This window comes from Lottia gigantea (assembly GCF_000327385.1).
Source record: "Lottia gigantea unplaced genomic scaffold LOTGIsca_20, whole genome shotgun sequence".
NCBI classification, from domain to species: domain Eukaryota; kingdom Metazoa; phylum Mollusca; class Gastropoda; family Lottiidae; genus Lottia; species Lottia gigantea.
In genome coordinates this window covers 440,167-461,380 of record NW_008708401.1, presented here as the reverse complement: position 1 = coordinate 461,380, position 21,214 = coordinate 440,167, and the positions used below count along the sequence as shown (strand labels likewise).

General features: G+C 36.5%; 2 protein-coding genes across 2 annotated transcripts; both read right to left on the bottom strand.

Annotated features, from left to right (window-relative positions):
• Positions 1-17,386: 17,386 nt before the first annotated feature.
• LOTGIDRAFT_69761 (hypothetical protein) lies at positions 17,387-17,668 on the bottom strand (the record flags this gene model as incomplete). Its single annotated transcript, XM_009053587.1, has 1 exon — positions 17,387-17,668. A coding segment is annotated over one exon (282 nt), but the record flags the coding sequence as incomplete, so codon positions are not given.
• Positions 17,669-18,931: 1,263 nt separating this feature from the next.
• On the bottom strand, positions 18,932-19,249 carry LOTGIDRAFT_79448 (hypothetical protein; the record flags this gene model as incomplete). The annotated part of the gene is made up of 1 exon (XM_009053592.1): positions 18,932-19,249. A coding segment is annotated over one exon (318 nt), but the record flags the coding sequence as incomplete, so codon positions are not given.
• Positions 19,250-21,214: the final 1,965 nt, after the last annotated feature.

Genomic DNA, 21,214 nt, shown 5'->3' with positions numbered 1-21,214 from the left:
TAAATACGTGGGGGGAAACGAGAATAATATTATATTCACATTCCTTATGCCTTACACTAAAAATCAGAATTTATATATACATAACAGAATAGACATAAATATAATATATGAAAATTTAAAAAAAAAAGATTGATACCTATAAATAGATACTTCAAATTTGATTAATCAGGATAGGCCTTCTATGACTGAAGACACTACACCTTAATTTAGTTTAGCCAAAAATGCGACCAACTTTTGTAGTTAAGGCTGCTAAGAAAGTTACTGTTGTTTGGGTTTACAGCTTTTTGGACAACTACTCGTTTAATTTGCTTCAATCTGAGGCTCAGTAGGTGAATTCCTGGAAGCCAAATAAATATCACAGAATGCTTTGAGTATATCGGTCTTCTGTTTGTCAAATCGAGATTCATTAGATACACAGAATGATTTCAAATGTTTAAAAGGATTAGCTAGTTTAGAATTATTGATACATAATGGAAATATTTTCCTACCATCTGTAAGAAAGTCATCTAGGGTCATTTCCATTGCGAAATGTAAGTAGTCGCATTTATTGTTATCATTAATTATACAGACGGCCATTCTACTGCTTCCTATTATGATTCCCTGACCATCCAATTTGGGCCACCCTAAAATAACATCATCCATATTATGAGTTATTTTCAACCCAATGTCAACCAACCAGCCACCTAAACATTTCCCTAATTCTTTTGATGATGGATCCTCCTTGTTGTACAAGATCATTACATTATAACAGAAGTTGATCTCCTTATCAAAATCTATGACTGATGCAGCTAAAGTATGATCATTGTTTACAATAGCAAAATCCATCATCTTCTTGAGAACTTCATATTTGAATTCATGACAAACAAAACCTTCTTCAGAAGATATGAATATTGATAATAAGTCAAGAACACCATTAAACTGTTTCATTTCTAGATGATTGTTAATGATACCTTTTACGACTTCAATGTCGTGTCCATTTGAGTGTTGCTGAAGGTTACTTTTCAACTCTTCATAAAGTTCCAAAGAAGGACCATATTCCATTATCAGATAGTAAATATGAGCCAAATCTTTCCTTTGTTGGGTGTTGCGTTTCGAAGTATCTCCTAGAATCATTTCCCGCATTGAGCACAGCGAGTAACAATTCTTCTTAGTGTCATCAAAATATTCATGTAATTTCATCCTTTTACAATCAGCCCAGCATCGAATTGCTCTTTTAAACATTTCGCAGGCATTCTTACAATGATTTTCTTGATCTTTTTCACCTACATTTTCACTCATCTTCATCCAACAAATTCCAGCCTGCTCGTAAGCTTTGTATCGTACATTCATTGACTTATCATGCCTTATAATGAAGATGAATTTACTCAACGCTTTTTCAAAATTTGGAGGAGTCATCTGTAGTAATAGTAGTCCCCAGTCATAATAAGCAGAAAAATTGGTATTCTTACTGTAGTAAACTGATCTCTCCAGGAGCTCCAAACAAGGTTCAAGTTTTCTGGATTTGTGATAGCCCAGAGATCTAAATTTTGGCGACTTCATAACAGTTTTCATTGAAGTTGGCTTTATTGGTGTCATCTTTTTCTCAACTTGCAAAGGTACAAATTCTGGAGCATGTGGTGAAAATTTGAAGGGAAATTTTTGTTGTTGATCCAAAGTTTTGCTTGGTTGAATTGACGGACCCAGTGCATTATTTGGTTGTGCTCCTTTTTCTTTTGGTTCGCAAGTCTTCAAAATACATTCAGAGTCATTAGTTGTTGATAAATGTTTTGTTTGTGTGTTGTCAGAATAGAACTTTTCTGTGGTTTTTAAGTCATCTAAAGACATCTTTTTGAAGTCTGGGACTACTTTATCTTCTAAAATAGGACTACCACAACTCTGTGCAAAATCAAAAGGTGCACAACGCTCCTGAATAGCACAATCTTCTTCCAGATCTGGATTAGTAGAACAACCTCTCTCATCAGTTTGTTGATCAAGCTGGACTGTTGGAGAGCTTTCCCATGATTTGAATAATTGTTGTACAACTGGGATCCTGTGATCTTGTCGGTGTGATGTAGGAGTAGACCTAGTGTTTGTTGTTGTCCAAGCTGGCTTATTTCTACCATTCGACCACTTACGAGAACCTTCCCCACATCTTTTCTGTACATCCTGGTAACTTTTTTGAGGACAAGTATGTGTTTGAAACCTGCCAGCATGGTAATTAGGGTTATAATGATAATGTCTGTTATGGTCACCCTTATGATACTTTTCATGTGTGATGTTACTTATCTTGATCAATGCTAATTGATGAGAGTTAAAAGAGTTAGGTCGTAGATCATTAGCCTTTTTAAGATATTCTTCAGATATTTTATATTTGCGAATGTGTTTCATTACTTTCCCTGCCTTCATCAAAACCGAAGCACATTCTGGGGCCAGCTCAACACCTTTGACAATGTAGTTATATATGTCACTACTAGAAGGAAGTTCAATATCAGAGTGAATATTTTTTGAAGCTAATAAGTCTGCTAGCTCTATATAAGACCGAGCTTTATAAATGGGTTCAATATCATCGCTGTGTATATTGTTCTCAAGCAATTCCTTGGCACTTTTGAAAGATTGGTTTACGTCAATATCAGGATGAAGAGACTTGACAGATAGATGAAGGCATCTTCTGTAGAATAAAGCAAGACCAAAAGCCCATATGGGATATTCTGGTTTATCAGAATATTTGGAAACAAGTTTTTTTAATTCATCAATTCCCTTTTTGTAATGTTTTGGATCCAATCTTGACCATGCATAACACAATTCACCTTTGGCAATGTCTATTTTGTAAGGGTCTTTTGCCAATTCATTTAATTTCTCCAGAGTTTCCTTAGACTTTATTATATTTCCCTGAATGTAATACATGTTTGCCATCATCGCACTAGCATTGATGTTCGTCAAACCTGATTCTGTTAAGACTTTCTGAAAATAGGACTCTGCAGATTCCATATCTCCAAGATAATACTGAACACAGCCAAATAAGTTTAAGTTTCGAAATCTATCCATTGCACTCATTTCTTCAAAGTCCTCCTTTTCATCATTAAGTTTTTTTTCCAATTTTTTCCAATGATTTGAATTCGTAGTTTCTGCTCTCATTTGAAAATAATTTGGAAAGTTTTCAAGTTTTTTCATAAATGTCTTATATTCTTCGTCGTTTTCCATTTTGCTAACTTCAGGTTACCTAAAATAGAGAAAAAAAGAATGAAAAATAGATTGTTGATTGTGCAACTATGGACAGAGTTCAATCAAAACAGGATGGCAATCTTAAATTTTTCTTCAACTAAGCTTTCGGCTGTAATAAGTTTTGGTGGTATAATTAGTCCTAGGTGAAACGTCTCACCATTCAGATATTAGTGGTGTAATTAGTCCCAGGTCAAATGTCTCCCCATTTAGATATTAGTGGTGTGATTAGTCCCAGGTCAAATGTCTCACCATTCAGATATTAGTGGTGTGATTAGTCCCAGGTCAAATGTGTCCCCATTCAGATATTAGTGGTGTAATTAGTCAAAGGCTCAAATGTCTCCCCATTTAGATATTAATGGTGTAATTACTCCCAGGTCAAATGTATCCCCATTTAGATATTAGTGGTGTGATTAGTCCCAGGTCAAATGTCTCCCCATTTAGATATTAGTGGTGTAATTAGTCCCAGGTCAAATGTCTCCCCATTTAGATATTAATGGTGTAATTACTCCCAGGTCAAATGTCTCCCCATTTAGATATTAGTGGTGTGATTAGTCCCAGGTCAAATGTCTCCCCATTTAGATATTAGTGGTGTAATTAGTCCCAGGTCAAATGTCTCACCATTCAGATATTAGTGGTGTAATTAGTCCCAGGTCAAATGTCTCCCCATTTAGATATTAGTGGTGTTATTAGTCCCAGGTCAAATGTCTCCCCATTTAGATATTAGTGGTGTAATTAGTCCCAGGTCAAATGTCTCCCCATTCAGATATTAGTGGTGTAATTAGTCCCAGGTCAAATGTCTCACCATTCAGATATTAGTGGTGTAATTAGTCCCAGGTCAAATGTCTCATCATTAAGATATTAGCGGTGTGATATGTCTTACGTGGAAATTGGACTGCTAGTTCACATTTTGTGATATGTAGCTCTCGTTATTTTGAAGCTAGCACTCTTAGCTCAACCATCTTTAATTTGAAGTCACCAATGTTACTACGAATCATAAATTATCTGCTTCGATTAAATGAATAACATGTATAAAGAAATTCAGAGGTAATTCCGAGTCTCATAACTCGTCAGTACATCATCTGATTTAATAAAGCTAGATAAACTATTCCTTACCAGTATTTATAATACTATTTCCGCTTTAAATATGAGATTCGACATAAACTTCTCTATATCATTATCTCTGTTATCTATTATCATTATCTGTTAATTCGATGCTGATGAGGGTTTCCTTTCCAGCCATCTAGGCCGCACTCTAGTCTAAATAGATCTCGGATCCCGGATATATTTTCTTGCAAAAAGAACAGAAAATGGCAGACTGACTAGTAATGAAACTGAAAGTAGCAATTAGTTAATAGGTTGAAATAGGCCTATCGTCTGCTGGCTTTATAACGCCATCTTGAGGTAGTTGTACATTGTATACATATCAGACCATCGCCACCCAGTATGTTAATATATATTCGATCGCGATGACACACACATACAAGTACAATAATACAAAATCTATGCTAAGCATAGAGTTAGTATGCATAATATGTTTATGTAATGTATTTATACCTCTATTATGCAAGGCTATATAAATAGTCCTTGGGGAAATAGGACAAAAATTCAATGGTAACGAAACAAAACCTTATGCTAAAGGGTACCCCGACAAATCTGGTTTCTGCACGTTTAGGGTCAGATATAAAATGTCCCTTTTTATGGGTGTTGTTTCGATATGGATCGTTAGTTTGTTGAGAATTTTCTCAATGAAAATAGCCAAATTTGGCAAAACCTCACTGGCTACAACATAGGCGTACGTATTAAAGACCTGCTGGCTGGGCAGGTTGGTGCAGCTACGCCTATGGGCTATAATTTAGAGGACATACGAGCGTAGTTTATCGGCCAATAGCGGCGATTGATAGAGCTCAGTGGCTTCAACTACCATAGAGACTGGTTGAACCATTTAAGGGGGGCCCCACTACCAAAAAAATGCAGGAGAGCACCAATCCATTTAAGTCTACGGGCCCTCATCTAGTTATGACACTATAAGAGTTATTTACCTGTGTATTTCATTTTTTCTTACAGGAATTGGATATAACAACTGAAGAAGATATCATGCAAACTTTATCACCATGGAGATCGCCATTATTTATTAGACTGTCACTGATATTCATGTTTACTCAAATAACTTATATTTTCCTCTCTGAAATTAGCGGACAAACTTTGTTAAAGCAATGGTTGCCAAGCGTGCACCACAAATGGCCGACTGAATTACTATTTGGAAGGGTTGTTCAGATGGTCGCTGTGAATTGTTTTTATATGTGGAGATTATTTCGTGCTGATGAATGGACATGGTCGGAATGGTTATAGTTGATGTGAGTTAAAGATACTTCGGCCAGAAACAAACAACACTTCCGGTCAAGCTCCAGCAAAGTGTGCCTCACCAACTTCCGTTTTAGGATGCCTTACCATATGTGAACGATGGTGAATCTAAGTCTTCTGAAAGGGGTTCAGCTTTTCTGTGATCTCACAGACTTTAAGTAGCCTCTCTCATCCAGCCCCACTGCGAGGAGTGAAAATAAGAATGAGTGTCAAGAGACTAACTGTCAGAAAAATTGTGAATTGATTTGATAACAGTTGTCCATCTAATAAAGAGACAGTCACCATTCCAGTTTAACTTTTTCGGAACTTTATTTCTACTAATATGCGCGTCTTGGGAAGCCGAAGCCAACCCTCACTCTCGTCCACAACATTGAACCTGCCCCGCCATCGTAGAAGCGCCACCGATGCAGAGTGCAGCTGCCAATATCAACAATATATCGTTTCGCATTGTGATTTAATGCAGATAGAAGTAACCCACCGCAGCAAAAATCACACAAAACAAACATTTAATCTGCATCTTGATTAGATTGCATGTTCTCACATTGTACTGGAAATTGGAAAACAATCCCCAAGACTCCAAGCACATCCGTCCTGGTGACTTCCCCTGAAGACACCAAGAACACACCCCCAATTATTGAATTTCTGTTTTCGAGACAAACCTATAAAAATCATATTTCTAAATATGTCGGAAATGAAGTGAGGTTACGATTGGAGGTATAAACCACTTTTAGCCTCTCTATCCCCACTGCCATACACCAATCTATTCTTTGAATCTCTGTTGTTTTGTTTTGTAGAAATTTATATTTTATTAAAGAATTTGTTTTCTTGATATTTATTTCCTTATAAATTGTCAATGATCAGGATATACCTCTGCCTAACCATATCAAGCCCCTGTTAGTTCCAGAAAGCACATTGAGGAAAACAATCAGTATTGTGTTCCAAGATATTTCGATTTCACAAAACATTTTACGATAAAATTGTGAAAGTCTGTCGTCTTTAGTGTGGAATATTATTTTGAAAAATATAATATTTATGACAAAATTTATCTTAAGTTTTCTTTGCATTTATCCTAAGAATCTTTGCATAGTTTTACATGGACTGACAACTCAAATCATTTCCAGAGTTTATATAGGTTGACAACTCAAATCATTTCCAGATCGGTAATGTAGACCTTACTTTTCTTTTGAAATTTGTCATGGAATATTTTGGCACCTTTAAAACATTTACAATATGTTAAATCAGAATGAACACGTACGCCTTTACATAGCTTTCCATATGAAGGCGACTCAGAAGTAGACCAGTCCTTAAACGGATTGTAAAGAGGTTTTCAAAATTTTTTTATGTGTTTCGGGGACACCATTCCAATTTTCAATCAGACATCCGTGGTTCCTGCAATTCCACTAAAACTAAGCGTTCGATGACTTTACCCTTTACGAAAAGCCTTGTTGTACAGCAAATTTTGCGATTAGTGGCGCCATCAAATACTTAGTTTCTCCATAGTTTCAGTGGAATTGCAGGAACTTCTGATTGAAAATTGGAATGGTGCAAATCGATGCTATCAGTGTCATCAATACACATAAAAATTTAGAAAACCTCTTTACAATCTCTTGAAGATCCCTTTCTTTTGAAAAAATGGCATCTCGAAAATATGCCACATTTCAAAATTTGAACCCAATAAGATGACATAAAGGAGCGAAAAACATGGCGATTTAAGTAACTGGAAACGAAATTGTGCATATAACATTTTAATTATATGATTAATATACAATACATTGCTACAGTTGACTATAAATATACTAATGTTTACAGTTTTTGATCAGAACAAACTAATAAAACACACAAAAAATTTACTTAAATTGGTACGTCTGACATGGACGCATTAGTATCATAAGGAGTCCTATTACTTTGAAACACGAAACATATACGTACACTAAACAATTAATACGCTTGCATGCTTACGAACAGAATCCACATGCCGACATTGGAATGAACGGGGCTTTGTATTCTTTGGGGAGATATTTATTTATCTTTATTTTATCAAAAGAAATTCAATGGAGTATTTTAAAGACTTACTAGTACATAACACGACAATAGATACAGGATTACAAAATACATGGAATTGATATTCATATCTAATGTTTCTAATGGTCATATTTGAAAGGTTTTGCTCTCTCTTTCGCTGTGTTGTTCAACACTGTCTGTATGAGCATGCCAAAACAATAAGTTAATAAATATAAGAATATTATTTCCATACATCTTTGATGCTAAACATAATGGGACTTTTAAAAGTTAATGATTTATTATCCTGCTTATTTCTTCTTCTGCATAGTTTGTCTTAATCTACCAACAAATGCTGAACCTGGTGCTCCCTGTTTTCCAGCCATCATTCGACGTCTAGCCATCATTTGTCTTCTTTGCATTTGCATTTGCATTGCTGCTCTTGGGTCTGTCATTGGTGATCCCTGGTTCATCATAGCTGTTCTCGGGCCCATGTGGCCCATCATAGCTGCTCTAGGATCCATTGGGCCCATCATAGCTGCTCTTGGGTTCATTTGGCCCATCATAGCTGCTCTTGGATCCATTGGGCCCATCATAGCCGCTCTTGGATCCATTTGGCCCATCATAGGTGGTTGACTTATCATAGCAGCTCTTGGATCCATTTGGCCCATCATAGCTGCTCTAGGATCCATTAGGCCCATCATAGCGGCTCTAGGATCCATTTTGCCCATCATAGCGGCTCTAGGATCCATTTGGCCCATCATAGCTGATTGACTCATCATAGCAGCTCTTGGGTCCATCATTATTCCTTGAGGACCACCCATCATTGGCTGAGGAACTACTCCAAGTTGTTGTTGAGGCATACCAGCCATGGATTTTCGAGCTTTTTCAACTTCTTTATTTAAAGCTTTCAATGTTTGGAGCTCTTCTCCCAGTCGTTTTCTGAACATGGTATTCACAACACGGCTGAAAAGTATCAAAGTGTAAAATAAGAAATTTTGCAGTTGTTCCTTTCCTTGTGACCAGTGAATCAGCTGCCATAGGGACTGGTTGAACCGAGTCCATGCGTTCCCACCACAAAAACAAAATACAAAATCAAAGAAACATATACCGAAGTAAGTATCCTAAAGGATAACAAACAATGATATAAATTGGTTCACAACTTATGCCAGAACCCGACCAAGGTCTCAGAATATAGGAGAGCAGCATATGTTGCAAAAAAAAATGTCCACGGTCCCCACACATAATGTTGAGCCACTGCTTTTGACTTTTTCTGTAATACTATGTACATTATTTTGTTTTTGGACTGTGCACGGATAAGAGATTTTTACTGGTATCTGTTGTCCTGTATTGAAATTAAACTTCTATTCCTAAAACTTCTGTCTTAGTGAGGGTCTTGTATCCGAAACGCGTATTGTCAGCATACGAAGCTCTTTTATAAGTCAATTATATAATACAATAAGCTGCCGATCTGACTTCTCCAATAAGCTACCTTAACGTGCTTGGAACATTAACATTTATTTTTAATCATAATATTTTTATTCAAAATAATATTCAAAGCACAGGAGAGGAGATGGACCCTTTTAAAAACAGATCGGCTGATGCATCTGATAATATATGTAGTTGATTAAGTTTGAAACCACTGTCAAAAATAAAAGAGTGGCATCAGGTTTTCCATAAGAGTGTGCATGGCGAACCTACCTTGTTAAAACGTCAGTATAAAATTGTTTTAATACAGAATGTTGGGCTTGAGCTAACTGTTTCTCGTATTCTATCATGTTTTGAACCATTTCAGCTTCATGTCCTACTGCTGATTGTACTGAAAATAGAAAACAGCACAAATAAATCAATACACAATCTAACTGACACATCTGCCTGCATACCACAAAAAGTGAGAACATGCTTCCAATAATAAAAGTTCACGATACGCTGCTTATTTCTTTCTACGAAATTTTTAATACTTACAAGGTGTCATTGGAGGCATACCATCCTTCATCAAGAATTGCTTCTTCTCCTCGTCAGTCATATTAGCAGTTCCATTGGTTCCAGTTTTAATAGCAATCAGTTTCTCCATGAATTTCTTCTGTGCATTCTGAATCTTACCCATATCACCTTGCTGTTGTTGTGCCATCAATTTCGATTGATCAACCCATGCTCCACTTGGTCCTTGGAAATCAGCTGGCATTGCACCCATTGGTCCTGGCATACCTACCATTGGTCCTGGCATACCGCCCATTGGTCCTGGCATACCACCCATTGGTCCTGGCATACCACCCATTGGTCCCGACATTGGTACTGGCATACCGCCCATTGGTCCTGGCATACCGCCCATTGGTCCTGGCATACCTCCCATTGGTCCTTGCATACCCCCCATTGGTCCTGGCATACCACCCATAGGTCCTGGCATACCACCCATAGGTCCCGACATTGGTCCTGGCATACCGCCTATTGGTCCTGACATTGGTCCTGGCATACCGCCCGTTGGTCCTGGCATACCGCCCATTGGTCCTGGCATACCGCCCATTGGTCCTGACATTGGTCCTGGCATACCGCCCATTGGTCCTGGCATACCACCCATGGGTCCTGGCATTCGACCGAAAGGAGAAACGTTCGATGGAGACTTTTCTACAGCATGTAGTGGTTCACCATTGAAGTCCTGTGGTAAATGGAAAGGAACGTCAGTAGCTGAAGATGCAGAAGGGTCGCTCGTTGGCTTAATCTCAGTTTCTGGGGGAGAAACAACGGCTTCTGATGTTGGAAGAAAATCTAAAATGAAATTTACAATATGATAAAAGTAGTTACTCAAATAATCTGTGTCGTTTTAAAGGAATTGGTTAAGAATCATCATCACCATCGTCATTTAATCAGCCCCTCCCCTCAATAAAGAAATCTAATTTCAGACGTTTTGAAGAGGCGATTCCCTACCCTCCCGCCAAAGCTGTTTAACCATTCTTCTCCCTCAATCAAGGGTTGCATATGTTTTGGAGAGAAGATACCTCATCCTCCTGTCTATGCCGTTACCCTGATCCTTTTCTGGAACTCAGCTTGTACTTACCATTTTGAGTTGCGCTTTCAGATCCATCTTTGACTAAGTTTCCTGAAAGAATCAAACATTTTCGATATATACTACCATTGGTAGAAGCAGTAAACAGGTACCGCACGAACTAGGTGCCCCTTTAGGATCCAAAATATACGTCCTAATGCAATCTCCGACATGTAACTCTCTGAGTAGCAACTACTTCTATGAATTGTTATGTTTACTAATGTCATTTTAATTAGTTGATTTGACGTAATCCATTTCCTTACCTCTGGTTATTTGTCTTTTTTGTCTGTTTAATTCATTCTTTACAATGTCTGAAATAAAAAAAAATCAAGCATATGAATACACAGCCCTGTGATTTACTCAAATTATCAAAAGAAAAGACTCTCTGATGTAGATAACAAAGTAAAATTTTTAACCAGTGGCGTTTCAATGAATGACTGGGTGAGGGGGCGAGTCGAGTTAACATCCCCGTAGAAATCTGAACAAGTAGATCTATGGAAAACATGTAGTACAATCGGATGAGAAAGGAGTGTAGGTTTGGGTGAAAATTTATTTTCAATCAAGTTCTCACTCGGGAACAAGATACATCCTCATCCGTTCCCCACCCAACCACTTGATTGAAACAAAAGATGAGACATTTTAAAAATTTTTTAGGAATCTTGAACATTTCTGTAAATCAATGTCACCAATTAAAATGTTTTAAACATTTTCAGACATTTAATTTTTTTAGAAATCCCAAACAATTTTTTGTTGACCAATTAGATTTGTGTGTAGAATGTTTTAAGTTGTTTACTATAGATGATCATCAATAAACAACAAATCAATATTCATAATAAACAATACACGGTCAACACGGGGTCAATCAAAGGCCAATTTGCCTAAATTGTTTCAAAACAGCCTTGTGCTCTTCAGCAATAAAACCATTTCCACTGCCCCGTGGCACCTTATTGCTAATCTGATAAAATATTCTTCTCTTTAAAAAATTTGACAAACCTTGACCCAAGAAGATGATATTTGCTAAAATACAATTTATATTTGTCTCAATTATAGTATGATCAATATCATAACTGCAGACAAAATTGTCGTCTGGGTGGAGGAGATAATTATTCACATGTATATATCTATAGCCTGTACTATTATAGTGTATTCGCTAGCAGGGTATAGCAAACGCACCCTTCTGAAACACCTGATATCACTGGGGTTGTCTACTCAAGGACCCTTTCAGAGAGACATTATAGCTTGTAGTTAATGTACATGTTCTTTTAGCAACGTTTTATGATGTTTATCACATCTATCTGTTGCTAAAGAACACACTTTTACCGATTCAGAACTTGTGTAACTTCCGGAAACATTCATTTACTCAATACATGTACATGTATTCATTTTTATAGACTGCACATCGCAATGCAAATGAGTGAAAAGAAGTATGTTAAGGTCACTAATTCGCCTATTTAATATTCCTTTTAGAGTGTGCACATGGCAATGATGTTATTTTTTTATGTTATACAACATTTCAGTAAAGAAGTATGTAGAGGTCAATAATTGGTGATATGGCCCCCGAGGGGTCACGATCTTACATCATCAATTAATTATAATTAACAGAGATTAATTACTGTACACTCCTCTTACTGAACTATATACATGTAATTTCACACTTTTTAGTACAATTATAATCATTTCTTTTAGAAGAAACACCAAATCGTGTTCGTGTTCAGAAAACTTTTTGTGTGGCAAACCGTATGACAATTATATTTCATCATTGGAAAAGCTGAGCAGAAATTAAATTACGTTTTTTGGACTAGGATCTTGGATCTTAGATTTTAAACCCAATTAGTCGCAGAATGGCGATAGTCTTGTCCACAAAATTACTAGTAACAAACCTCACGGACAGTCTTTTCCACTAGCAGAGTTATGTATACTCTCTGTTGGAAAAGACTGCCAAGTTCACAATACCAAAACGCATGGTGACACACGGCGGCTCTGTGGACTATCTCTCTCAATCTCTCCAGTTGACAAACCTAAGCGTGGAATGGCATCAGATGTATCAGAAGCCAGAAGTGTGAGCTTGCCCTGTCGTACTAGCGACACACACACACATAAACTCACAAACATCATTACTACATTGGATTTCAAATGCAATGCAGTTTTTGGACATGGTTTCAAGAATTTACTTTTAATACTATACAGTCGTCAAAATCTCAAAAGGAACATGACAAATCAGTGAAATATCACATTGGGATTAAATGATATTGAATACGCATACAATAATTTCTAGGTTCCTATACAGATAGCGTTATGGTGAAAGTATTTCAATTGCTAATACAGAAAGCACCTAATTTTGAAAGTAATATTCAATTACCTTTTAATGTCTGCCTCTTTTTTAAATTGGGCCGGGCCAATGTAGCCACGACACACAGCGAAATTAACAGAAATACCAGTCCTCTCATCTGTAGAATAGAATAGAATAGAATAGAATAGAATAGAATAGAATAGAATTAATCTAAAAGCGATTATATTTAGAAAAGATCGAGATTTAAAAAGTAAGAAATCGATCTGGACTATTTAACATTTACATCCTTCGAGGAATTCGTTGACTGGAAACTATCTTGGATGATGCATGAGCACTGAATAGCTAAAAAAAATGCAGTCAGAACAACCAGAATGTCGATGCATTCTGTTTCAAAAAACTACTGTCGTCAGTCGTGACATCAAACAAAATCGAACTTCTGATAGAAATTGTAGCCTACTATAGATAAATTGCTTGATGAGATGCAGTATGAGATAAAAATGCATGAATATATGAAGATGTTGATCTTACCTTGTTTTTGGAGTCAATGCTTTTTTTCTTTGTACCAGTTAATTTATACTCGCATTCGAATCTAAAACCCATCAATCAACTGACGTCATCTTATAGCCTACCTGGTCGCCAATCATGATTTAAATTTAGGAAAATTAATAAATTTACACAAGTAAAATCACCATTTGACTTTCTATTAAATGATGCCTTTGGGGTAGATATTATTTTTGACAGGTTTTCACACGAGGCATTAAAGGGTAGAAGCCATCTAATTATTAACCTAACGAGCTGACCTTTCTCAATTATATGTAGAATTATTGTTTTATATTTAAAAAAAAAATAGAACAAAGTAGACTGAATATGAATAGACTCCCGTTGAAATTCTGCAGTTCTACCAACCAATGTAGATTTCCTTAAAGGTTTCTTAATGTTATATCTATGTGGGATTTTCCTAAACTTCTCCAAATGTAGATTTTCCTAAAGCTTTTCTAAAGTTCTACCAATGTAAATTTTCCAAAATGTCTACCATTGTAGATTTTCGTTCCCTGTTCTACCAGGGTTCTGTTGTCAATTTTCTCGCAAAGTCAACAATAGAAACGCTGTTCCATCATAAATACCTTTATCTGGTCGGTATTGTTTAATCATGTCTAATGATTACGTAGAAATAGAACATAAGTAGACAAAGGGTAGACTGAAAAACGTCATAGAATTTATTTCATATATCTATAGTGAAAAATAGAAAAGTTTTGTCACAGTGTATGATGTTGATCTATCACTTTAACCAATTTGAATCTGATAAGAATGGGTTAATGCTAATTTTCGCCCATTTTGGTCTAATGAAGGTCACTACTTTGTTTACGGTTTTGCTATATTATTGTTTTAAGAATGTAAACAAAACAATCTTGAGAAAATACTTCGGCCGGTACAAAGGTCATGCGGGACCCGAATGATCATGATAATTTTAGCTGTTTTTCAAATAGCCTCAAAGATACCTACATAATTGTGCTTAATTCACTTGTCCTTATCTTCGTATGGAACCCAAACCTTAGTTTTGTCTGCGCAAATCTCAATGGGCTTGCTTATCACATTAATTGCCCAGCGAATTCGCGGATATTTTTTTTATGATAGAACGTTCTCTAATAAACGGGAGTTTATGTCCTATTTTTCTGTACCAGTAGAAAGTCTCCGGCTGTCAAGAATCTTTAGTCTGTAACACCTGGAGTCGGATCTCCAGGCAATTGTCTCACCTGAACGACTAGACGCGTGTTCCATGTCAGCCTCACCATTTCCCTGGGATAGCACAGTTTATAAATATAAAAACTAAATCCAACAATTTTATTACACAAAGATAGAAATATTTACAATAAATAAATAAAATAAATTATATCTACAATAGTTTACAAAACATAAATCTAGAATCTTTATTAGAAAATAAATAAGTGAAGAAGATTTGGCTTTACAAATAAGTTATCTCAGGCTTCTACTTCTGTATACCTCATACAATTACAGTTTATAACGTCATTAATATCATATGAAATATGTCCATGGAAAAGAGAAAACGAGGCATAAATCTATAAAGTTGTTTAACTTTTACAATAAATATGATGGAAAAAATGTCCCCAAGTTGCAGATTATGCTGTTTATGTAGATTTCCCTTAGATTCGAATCTATATTTCGCCAATTTTCTGCGACTGATGTTTGTTTTGCCATAAATGCATTGCTAATCTAGATTTCCTCTGTATTTGTGTTGCTGAAGGAGAGATCTTTAAAATGCCGACATTGTAGATTTTCTTGGATGTTTTCTTCTAAACTCTGATAGCTGAAACGGAGAACAGAACATTTATATTATTAAAAAAAACACTTTTTAATTCAGAATTTTCTTAAACTTAAATATTGTGGGCGACATAAAGACTGTTGTATGTCGTTATTCAAGAATCGAGTTTTCTATTGGGGTAAGTGAGGTTTAATATCATGTTCTCTACTAAAAGTGTATGAAATTATCCTAACAAAATGATTTAACATATGTGTTGCAGCGCAACGATTCTCTCTTTTGTAGTTGAAGATATAGAACATAAAACTTGGCACACTCACCTTGACAAACTAGGTTTAATAGTGATTGTCCATTGCCAAGATCTTTGGACAGAATCTTCATTCTAGATGGTAGTCTAGCAGCATCTTTATCACCTGCTGGACTACCAGATACCACTATTACTCTCACATCATTGATACGATGTTCAGCTCGCATTATCTCCCTTGCCGTTTCTCTAAAATCTGAAATTGGTCCATTGGTGTAAAGAACGATAACTCGTTTAGCATTCTTCCTACCGTATTTACTAGTTAAGTATTCGTCTCTTGCTCTGAACAGTAATTTGGAAACCCGTGTCTCTGATTCTTTAGATGTAAGAGCCATGGCGAAGCCGGTGCCATCGTAATATTGAAGTGGGTTAACGTCGCCGACCTCGGGACAGTCACTTGATACCAAACCAACATGGACCTTATCTCTCCCGACATCCAAACCTTTGGCAATATTTCCAATGACTCTCAAAGATTTTGCAACGCCTGGAGATGAAGCTTGACTGAAATCAGTAACGAACATGACATCTGCTGGTGACCTACTTCCACAAGATGCTGAAATAATAAAATGAAAGTAAAATTAAAATCATAAATAGTGTTTTATCCATGTGAGAAATTATAGGGAAAGAAAAAACGGAAGAAAAAAAGGAAAAAATAATCAAGGATACGAGGAAAATTTCCTCTTAACATTGATCTTTCCCAGATTATCTGCGCCCATTTACAGCTGGGTCTACTGGAACAATGAAGGAAGCTCACTAAATTTTCACCAAGATTAGAACCTGTGACCTGTGATTCCAACACTCTAACCGACTGTGTTACAGCCCATCCTCAGAAGATTGTCAAAAATGCGGAGTAAAAATATACTTACTGTGAATATCACCCTGTCCTCCACCTCCACCACCACCAGCTACAAAATACAAAAATATTTCGTTATATTCGTAGAAGTATAATATGGAATTCTAAAAATATTAACTAATTTGGAGACTATCTGGCAACATGGTTGTCAGACAATTCTAATGTTAAATTACAGGCTTATTTTAACAGTGTCGAATAATAGAGAATAATTCAATATAATTGGTCAAGACGATTAGAAAATTGCTTCGGCATGTGACTTGCAAAATTCCTATTTTCTATTTCCACTTACTAATTACAGGTACGTACAAGAATTTTGTGCCCTGAGTCGACTTAGTAGGCCTTAGAAACGCGACAATCAGTAAGAATGCTAATTTAAGCTATGACCCAAAGTTACAAGATATCCTTATATATAATTACCCATTTATATTACACATCTGAACGAATCGTAACACAACATCTCCGTAGCCATCAAACTCTAAGCCACTTTCTGTCAACGAAATTGCTTGATAATGATACTTACTTTTACATTTTTTGATGGATAATAAATTCTTAATTGTTCCCAAGGCATTATAACCATTAACAGTCTGAACAAAACTCTCACTAGGAGAGGAGGCGAGGTTAATAAGTTCTTCGGCATCTTGGTCGAATTCTTTACCGACACCTATAAAGATAGAAATTCGACGATTATTAATCGAGTGATCTCCCTTAAGTCGTTTAGATGTTAGTGCGATGGAAACAAGACTCAACGAAATGCCTCATCATTTGTTTTTTAACATTACTAGGGAATCAGAATTATAATCATTATAATAAACTATAGTGCAGAACATTAATCTAGCTGGAAAATAAAACTGATTTTCGCGAGGCCTGTGTAACAGTGCATTCGCCGCTAGACAACACTTACCAATAGCAAACATATAAACTCCACGTTTCTTGATTTCTTCAGCTACCATTGCAGTATTTTTAGGCATTCGTGACACACCATCGGTGATGACTACAATGATTTTAGCTACACCTGGACGGGCACCTGCTTGTGGCGACAGTAGTTTATCTCGGACGGTTTCTAGAGCCAGATTGGTGTATGTGTTGCCACCGGAATATACGACCCTGCCAACTGCTTTCAAGACATCCTTCTTCTTTTTATAAGTATTAAGATAGAACTCGACGGTGGGGAGATCGCTGAATGTTACCACACCGATTTGTGTCTTTTTGGGTCCAATATCAAACATTTTGATGACATCTTGGACGAATTTCAACTGCTTCTTAAAGTCTCGGTTATCAATACTACTGGATTCATCCAGCACAAAAATAACATCTGAATCTTTACCAGTAATACATTCTACATGAAAGAAATATTGTACAAAATCAGAAGCATTATTATTTCATTTCAACATTCAAACGCGGATAATTCTGGCCACACATGATTTGAAGGCTCAAATTCTGACGGTGAGCTGTGAACACTATTACTGATTGGCTTAGCTAAAATATTCCCGTTTCTGGGAGTAAAGTATGATTGGTCAAAAAGAATGCCGCACCATCCCTTTAAGAAGAATATTCAATGCCTGCAAGCCAAATATTGGGTAGATTTTACCCTGAAAGATGGGTGACTATTGTTTGGCATCTCTGGCGTCGATTCCATCATTTCAATGACCAGACAATAGGATGAACATAATGACTTACCCTTATCGGGTCGATCTCCCTGCATTTTTTCTGAAATAGAAATGGAAGTGAGTCTACAACATATGGAGTTGATATAACTCTTTTGTTTACAATTTGGAGATAATTTCCGTTTGTTGGCCCACGCCAAACCATCAAGAAAATTTTATGTGTCATAAGGCCATTCCCTTTCTTTTGCATCATTGTATTATAGATAACTAAAGGTGCCTCCACATCATACCGATTACCAGGTGCGTATGGTTGTGAATAATGAAAAAGGTCATGAGTTCCGAGCGCAACTCACAAATCAGTTGAATGAGAGTTGCGTTCGAAACTAATGACCGCTATTCTAATTCGCAATCCTATGAATCTGGTAATCGCTATCGTGTGAGGTCCCTCTACGTGTATGATGCCAAGTGTCATAAACTAGTCATATCCATGTATAGTTACCGAGGAACTGGAAGAACCAACCTTACCTTCTGTTGTTGTGGCTGGCTCCGGGGTAGTAGTCGGTGCGGGGGTGGTAGTTGTAGTAGTTGTGGGTAGAGGGGTCGTTGTTAAAGCTACAGTAGGTGATACAAAATGAAGAAGTAGAGAGAACCTTTACCACAAAAAGCATATAAACTAACAAAAGATCCTTTACAAAAGAATTGTGGGTAACATGGATGGGGGATGGGGTATTTTTAACTCAAGACCCTGACACCAAATACTTATATGAACATATAATTGAGAAAAGTCCATCGCCAAAAGATCTGAGCTCCACAACCAGAAGTGAATTGCAGTGAACCACAAACAAATTAAACTATCCATCGTAAATCAAGCTAAAAGGTGAAGCATAAAAGATAGAAAGACAAAAATAGTGTTTTGAATGGTTTACTTGGCTTTACCTCAGCTGCAGCTCCTCATTGTCTCAATTATTTCTTCACGTGCTGTTTATGTCTGAAACCGTTAGTCGTCAACCTACCTTCACAAGCTTGAAGAGCAAGCTTCTCTCGAATTCCAGTCAATTTAGTATAATCAGTGACTTTGGTGACATATTCAGATGATGGTTTGGACGCGATGTTGTTCAGCTCATTCTCATCAGCTGCTCCAACACCAATGGCAAATATAAGGATTCCGTCGTTTCTAGCTTTAGCTGCTTCGCTGGCTGTCAGCCCACCATACGTAGATCTACCGTCAGTGATGACTATCATAATATGTGGAACATTGGCTCTAGCCCCGTTCCTAGCCGCGAAGATTTCATTCCTGGCGAATTTGATACCTTCTCCAGTATCTGTTCGTCCTCCCATTGCGAATGTTATGTTCTTAATGGCCTGAATGACTGAGGGCTTCTCGCTATAAGTGTTAAATAAAAATTCTTCTTGGTAGCCTTCTGAGAATGTTACAGCTGCAATTTGGGTTTGATCTGGTCCAATATTGAACGAATCAGCCATGTCCTTGATGAAATTTAACTGATCTTTAAAGTGCGGGGGGTAGATACTTCTGGAAGCATCAATGACAAAAGCTACATCTGCAGATCGACCACATACTTGAGCTCCTGAAAAGCAAAATTTAATGTGTGCAGGGATATATAGACGTTTGGTGTGGCTGTTGGTATCTCTAGCGACTTACAATATGATCATCAGTGTACGCCCTTCATTTAGCCGCTTAGATACCAATATCGTAAATAACGTAGATATCGTAGATTAGAATTGATACATCGTATATCAAGTATTTCTATCAAGTTTTTTTTAAGGTACATGGGTATACAGACGTATGGTGCAGCAGTAGGCATCTTAAGCCACCAACAATATGACCATCGTCTTTTAGGGTCGTCATGCAATCGTAGGATTTAAACACAGTATGTCCGAGTTTGTGTATCTTAAACACAAGAAACATCTGTATTAATATCATATTTTACAAGTTTGCTTAAGTAGAGTACATTTGAGTTGAAAATTGATCATAGGCCTATAATGACACTCTGTTAATAATTCTAGATTGTTAATATGCCAATAAATTTGATATATATATATGTGACTTACCTGACACGTGAAAGGTCTGAAAGAAAAAAACAAATAGTATCATATCTACTTACTTCCTGTATTTTCTCTATTTTTACGCATGGTGCCTACCACAAATCTGTTGCAATATTCGTTGAAAGACATATATTATGTTGATAGAAATTGCATGCGAGGATGCCGACCACAAAACTCTGATTCATTATTCGTTCAAATACAAGATTGGGTGCTTGCGATTAGAAACAACACAACTTAAATTATTATGATAACTACGATTAGCTAATAAACTTTTGACCAATATCAATATCTTTCAATACGACATTCTTCAATCAAATAGTTTAATTGCGACACGTAAAAGATTGTGAAGTCGGAGAGGGGCACAAATATTCTGAACGCTGAAAATTTCTGCAACTGTTATCGAAATGATAAAATTAGTTTCCGCAGAATGCTGAAAGAACTTTCACGGTAGAAATTAAGCTTGAGCATAAAATAAACTCTTACCTGAAACGTTGCTAAGGAAACCAAAAGAAACAAAATTTGATAAAACATGATGATATGAGATAATAGAGATCCAACCACCAAAATATGAAGTTATAAAAACTCTTTCCAGTATAGATTTGGTCAAGGCTAGAATTCTCAAGTGAACTAAGAATTCCCGTTTGAAATAATTTTAGAACTAGAGGTATTTATAGCCCAGTTGTAATTAAATAATATGGTTTTAACAATCCTCTATTATAATTATATTCAATAAAGAAATTAATTTATTAAAGAGATTATTTATTCAGCAGTTGGTTGATAAATTCTATCTTGATGACTGTAACTAGTGACTCATTATTCTATGTCAGTGTTCTCCAATGTCATAGTGTTTAAATTGTGGGGCAAAGGCCAGTAGTTACAGGGGAAAAGAGGGGGGGAGTAATGCCGAAAAAATGAATGAATTGCGCCCCTGAAAAAAATTTTGCTAACCAACGCATCTCATTACTTCACCTTAACACTATACACCATTGCCCCTCCGAATATATTATTACCTGGCCCTCCGAACAATCTGGCAACGGGCCTGGTGGGGCTGAAGCCGTACCTATCCTAATTTTCAAAGGTTATATTTATAAATATATAAAGAGGGAAATAACCTAGTGGACGCAAAGATAGTTAAACTTGAGAGTTTCCTGAAACTGGAAAACCGAAATAATATTTTACATTTTCTTAAAAATTCACCCAGATCTCTTAAATAGTCAT